Below are 6,481 nucleotides of genomic sequence, written 5' to 3' on the forward strand. Positions count from 1 at the left end.
AGGTTTTATAAAATGATAACTAGTGGATAGAAAATACGGACTGTGATCCGTGATGTATTTTTGTAAATCTAAATACGGTCTGCAAACCGTTGAGTATATTAGTACCTTAATATCTAGATTAATCCTAATCATAGATACTAGTATTTTCATAATTATGGTCATGTCTTGAAGACGGGGGTTCTTAGAAGACAAAGCCATGAAGTTGCAAAAGCCGTCCCTTGAAGACTTGATGATTCAAGGGGTCATGCTAGTTGTCAAATGCATCTTTATTTATGCATGTTTTCGATATATATTTATGAGTATTTATATATGAATTATATGTTAGATGCATGTTTAGGATTTAGAATGTTGTGATGATTAATTAATTTCACTTAAATCAACCAACATAGAAACCTTAAGTCCCTAAAATATTGAGTAAAACTTGCCATTTCACAACAACATTTATCGACCTATTGAGAGTAGTGATGGGCTACGTCAAAGCGAGGCATCACTATTACTCCCTAGGATTCATAAGGCATACCGGGTATGCAAGTTGGTTTTGGTTATACTCAACGATATGAGTGATGGAGTCCTAACATGTCGTGGTAAAGTGGATAAGTTGTTGTGAGATCATTAGATGCGACGATTTATCCAACCAAGAGTGGCTTGGAGCCATTAGCAAAGAGTTGCTTGCCTTAGGATATTGAGTGTTAAGACAAGCCAAAGCATGCTTAACCACTTCTGTTTCTTTGGATCTTGGAATCGACTTATTCTCGCCAAATGGGGACAAATTTAATGCGTGGATAAGACGTTTAATAAGATTGAAAATTTGCATGAATGCCTTTTAATTTTCAAACTTATTATGTTATTTACTTGATAAATGGTTATACTTTGCACTCATATTTGTAGAATTCCAAATTAAACTATATTGTTTTTCATGTTTGGTAAAGGAAATCTTTTAGAATGGTTCTCAAAGAAAGGAGAGACAATTCTAGAATACAATTCTCACAAATGACTTTTATAAAAGTCCGAAAGGACGGTTGGACATCATGTATTCAAAATACTAGGTTGTTTTTTATAAACATTAAGAATTGAGTTGGAAACTCAAAATTGTCAATGCTTGACAACCAACATATACTTTCGCTTTATATGCTGGTGAGTACAATTCACTGATGTATTAATTCAAGTATAAATTAAAGGAAAAGATGGAACTTTGTTATACGGTGCATTAAATGCTTAATTATGCCTAACAAAGTATGAAAGTCAAAGGCTCTTAAAGAAATAATTCTAAAATATTATAAGATAAAGTATGATAAGAATTATAGAAACGAGGAACATAGAAAAGGAATAAGATTCCATTTTCGCTGAAGAGTCATGTTATTCTAATTAACTTAGCAAGTTATTATCTTCACAAGTATCAGATACTGCTTGAGTATTGCACTTTGAAAGTGACCTCAAACTATTGAATATAAGCTAAGTTATTGACTTACAAGCTTAGAATGTAGCAAGTGGTGCTACATCAGTTGTAAGATAGTATGCTTTGTTTAAAGACCTTTTAAGCTAAGGACGGAACAAATAAATGGTTATTGTGTTCCATGATCAACAAACAATTTGTTAACACACGGAAAGACTCACATTCAAAGTAAAGAGCAATAGTTGCAAATTTCTTTGAATGACATTGTTGTCTAAACCATGAGTCAAGAAATGCTTGATTAGAAAAAACATTTCCCTTACATGAAAACTCACAAAAGTTCAAATCATAAGCATGATTTGTGTTCTGAACATCTTTAGCAATGTCACATTAACAAGAACGTACTCAAGGCTATATAGGCTCTTAGTAATTGATCGATTTGGAATCGTTTTAAGACAGTACAAGCAAGTCTTACTTGTTAAAAATCGACAAAGTAAAGAGCTATTGTTCTTGGTTTAGACAATTGACTCTGAAAGCTAAATAGGATTCAATTACTTCAATGTTTCACGAGAAATTTGAAAGAATATGGCTATATTCATCAAATGTGAACAATCTTTACCTTGAATAGTTCAAGAGTTCAATGAAGTACATCATCGACTTGGCAATGCAAGATATCAAAATGTCTAGATTAGATCGAGCGATGTTGATAGTATGGAGCAATTTTTGAGATTCTTATATAAGTTTTTTCATCTTCATTTATGCATTTTAATTGTATGTGATTTTGGTCATTTTAATTTAGTTTGCTCATATTAATTTAGTTTGCTCATTTGTGAAGGATATAAGCAGAACAACATGTATTAAATTAACCTTGTGAACTATGTACTTCAAAAATAGGCAAAAAATGAAGTGCATAATATAAACTAGTATACAGTTGGTCTCTTATGGTCCAAAAATTGTTTACATTTTTAGATATAGTAAGTTCAAGGTTTCATATTAGTTTGGATATTTTAGAATTGTTGCTCATTTGACAAATGAACGAAGAATAGTTGCCATTTGATAAATCAACAAACAAAACAAAGAAATATTATTTTCTCATTTAATAAATGAACAAATATTATTGCTCATTTACAAAATGAGCAAATATTAATTGGTCATTTGATAAATGAAAAAAAACCAAAACAAATTACGCAAACATTTGATTAAAGAACAAAAAATTGTTTCTCATTTCATAATGAGCAAATAAGTGTTTGCTCATTTGATAAATGAACAAAAAATTATTATTCGAAATGAGCAAAAAAATATATAAATTACATTTCTACCATTACTATGTGAGCAATCTCAACAGTTAGATCATGATGTATCCAATGATTGAGATTTGTTCTCATATATAATAGGGTTATCACTTAAAGATCTATTCACACCGAATCTCTCCCCTTATATTGAAAGGAACTGAGTATTATATAAAAAAAACAATCATAAACTAATGTTTCCTCCCCTCCCCCTTTATAAAGAAAAATAAAATAGAACTTATGCTTAATGGTTTTAATTTGATTAGTTATGACTTAAGATTGATGAGATGTTGATGCCATATCTTCCCCCCCCCCCCCAAAAAAAAAAAAAAAAAAACTAATTGTATAAATTATTGAACAAGAAGTGCAAGTAAAACTCAATCTTTAGATTGGTTACCAACGTTAAGTAGGTCTCTAGGTTCATTAGAAAAAGATGAAGAGTCCAACCAATCTAAATTATTGGCCTTGTAAACGCAACATGAAAATTGTTGCTTAGCTTCTGGTACATCTAAAGCCAAATCATCAAGTGATTCCTCAAATCTTATAAATCCCTTTGTCATTTGATTCACTGTTATAAGCCCTGAATTAAAACACTCTTCGAGCAACTTCCATAATCTTTCATTTTTCTTCTCCACAACAATCACTAATGCTTTCTTCACAACTTCATGATGAAAGAAAGGCATCCCCAACTCCTTTATGCACCGAAATGCTTCCGTTAGCTCGCCTCCACACTCATACTCTTCTAAAAGTTTTCCTATCTTGTCTTTGACATCGTCAACTGTCCACCCATTTCCTTTACTTCCTTCACCACCCCAACACCTTAGAATACGTTCCCCTGAAAGTCGAGCCTTTAAAAGTGATTTAGTCATTTGGATGATCTGATTGCCTTTTGAGTCACACTCCATGAATTGGTTACCTATGTCCTCTAAATGAGAAGGCGATATTACTTCATCGATTACTGCTCTAGCTAGAAACTTTACTAGATCATCAACAATTATAGGATTATCCAAGGCAGTGTCATCAGCTGATTCTATTAGCATTATAAATCCATTTACAACGTCTTCAGCTGGTAAACTTAAGGATGATAGAAGAACAGACGCCATTTCTTTTTCCTTATTCTTACGGTCCATTGCTAGATTGATCAATCTCTTCACAAATACAACATTCAGCTCAGAAGATGATGTAGAATTCTCTGAGTCTAGGCAGTTGTATACTTCTATTGTATCCCGTGATAAGAAGTACTCTTGAATGATGGCTTGAGCCTTCATCTTAAAAGATTTCGCTACACCCTCCTCAAGTGGCCTTTTCTTCGGCTCTACTGATAAGTACTTTAAGGAAGAAACTGATAGCCATCCTTCAGAAGCACATTTTGAAATTAAGGAATGAAGAATCTGTCTAGCATTCGGTATATCAAGTGATAAATCATCTATGGTTTCAATCACTCGATTAAATCCTTTATTTATCTGACTTGAATTTATCAGTCCTTCTTTTGCTACCATTCTTAATAGCTCTAAGATCTTACCTTCAGCTTTTTGTCTCTCCATTGCAAGTATCAATGCACGCTTCATTATTTCGTGATGAAAATATGGAACATTAAGCTCTTTTATACACATACAAGCCTCTTTCTTATCACCACTAACAACAAATTCTGTCAACAAAGTAGTAATATTTGCTTTGACATCTTCAACTGTCTTATTCTTGCTTCCACCCCATCTTTTTTCGATTATCTCTGTATGATATGGGATCGATAAATAACCCTTTTGGGTCCTCCTTATAACTTCAACTCCCTTGGAATCCTTTGGTAAAATAATCATTTTCTTAGTTAAAAATATAGGGGGTAGAATATCATCTATAATAGCTCTTGCAATAAATAGAGCTAATGTATCAACGACATTTGGTATATCCACAACTAAATCATCAACACATTCAACCAGTTTTGAAAAGCCTTTATAAACTTGTGAAGGGCATATCACATCGGCGTAGAGAGAAGATAGTAACACTGCAGCCATCTCTTTCTCCTTGTTGTGTCTATCCATGGCCATCGAGACAAGTTTCTTAACAAAACAGTAATCATAATTTGGCATCCCGAGCTCTCTTAATTCATTTGCTGTTGAAACAACATCATCATTTGCAAAGTACTCTTCCACAATTACAACTGATTTTTTCCTATACTCGTCCATTTCTATGCTTCTTGTTCTTGGAGTTAATAACTCAAATTCCTGTAATTTAATAATTAATTTATATCACTATTATAATCATTTTACTTTAAATTATGAAGTACAATATCCAACAAATATTGTTTTGATAATCTATATTTTCCTTAACTTGGGTACTTCATGACTTCATACACATGTATGTTTAAAATTGTTAGATTTTTCTATGGTAAGTAAACCTTTATTATGTTTAAATTTTGGTCCACATTAAATAAGTTTTAAATGTCCATACACTTGTATAAGTGGTTAGAATCAAACTTGAGTATATGAGGCCGGTGAATTGAAGAGTCGAGTTGTTAACATCTTTAACAAAGTGATCATAACTAAATACAAATTTTGACAAATTCATGGTAAAATACATACTTTGAATGAAATGAAAAGACTTAAAATATATTTTTTTACATAGTGTTTCACAATTTAAATTGACCATGCAATAACTATTTCTCATTTCCCCCAAAATTAATCATCGTTCTTTCTTGTCTTGATTTTTTTTAACTTGAGCAGCTAATAACGTGCGTAGCTAGCCATGTCCATAAGTTCTTTCATTTTGCATTGTTAGTATCATTAATTAGAAAAAATGTGTAAACAACTATTTTAAGGGGTATAAATGTCCACATTAATGAGGACAAACATTTAAATAAACATTTTAGGGACATAATCGTCTTAATACTATTCAAAAGTGTGGTCATACTTTTAAAAGGGGTTAATACGTAAATCAACATTTTATGGGTACAATAGTCTCAACACTATTCATTAGAGTTTACCCATACTTTTAAAAAGGTTGGGAAACATGTTCAGTTTTTAATTTCTACACAAAATAATTGAGAAATTATATGAAAAATAATGAAGAAATTGTCTAAAATTATTACCTCATAATTTTTGTAGTTGAATCCATTATAGCCATAGTCATAATTATTCTTTGTATTTGATATTCCTCCACATTTTCCTTTTCCATCAAACACACCTATATAACACATTAAATTATTACAAAATAATTTTATACATTAAAATACGAGGTTGATAACCAAGATGTGGGACCTAATATCGTCTACATCATTTACTTTTGCATAATTGCATGTGTAGCTTTCTCTACATTATAAACAAATAGAAATCGAGAATTATTATTACCTTTTGTCGGACTTTCTTTGGCCGATTCCAATAATATGTCTTTAATCTTTGGAGATATGGGGGACTTAGGAGAGAATTCATGTGATTTCATGAATATTGCAAATTTTAAAGGAGGATCAACACTTTCCCTTGTTGCATTAGGAGATTCTTGATGTTCCTTTGTCATTAAATTGTCTTTGAACTCCGTGTAAACAATCAAAATTTGACTCTTATATTTGTCCTAATTTATCTTATGACATCATAACATAATTACCTTTATATAAATCATACAATCTGTAAAACAAATTATTAGAGCTTGTTATCGTTAATTAGCAAAACATGTAAATAAATAAAAATCATTTTGTACAAGATTATATAAACAACATAAATTTATGACGTTCCAAATGCCCAAATTATTGATATTTAATTGTTGTTAATTAATGTAATAAACTAGTACTTTGTATGTATATAATAATTAAGCC

At 31.2% G+C, this 6,481-nt stretch overlaps 1 protein-coding gene across 1 annotated transcript; it reads right to left on the reverse strand.

The window, feature by feature from the left end:
- Positions 1-2,504: 2,504 nt before the first annotated feature.
- LOC110704071 (programmed cell death protein 4-like) lies at positions 2,505-6,186 on the reverse strand. The gene is made up of 3 exons (XM_021881855.1): positions 6,021-6,186; positions 5,762-5,856; positions 2,505-4,898 (listed from the first exon to the last, which is right to left on the reverse strand). The coding sequence occupies exons 1-3, from the start codon at positions 6,184-6,186 to the stop codon at positions 3,057-3,059; spliced, it is 2,103 nt and encodes a 700-aa protein (XP_021737547.1). The 3' UTR covers positions 2,505-3,056.
- Positions 6,187-6,481: the final 295 nt, after the last annotated feature.

Source organism: Chenopodium quinoa, unplaced genomic scaffold (genome assembly GCF_001683475.1).
Source record: "Chenopodium quinoa cultivar QQ74 unplaced genomic scaffold, ASM168347v1, whole genome shotgun sequence".
In the NCBI taxonomy this organism is placed as follows: domain Eukaryota; kingdom Viridiplantae; phylum Streptophyta; class Magnoliopsida; order Caryophyllales; family Amaranthaceae; genus Chenopodium; species Chenopodium quinoa.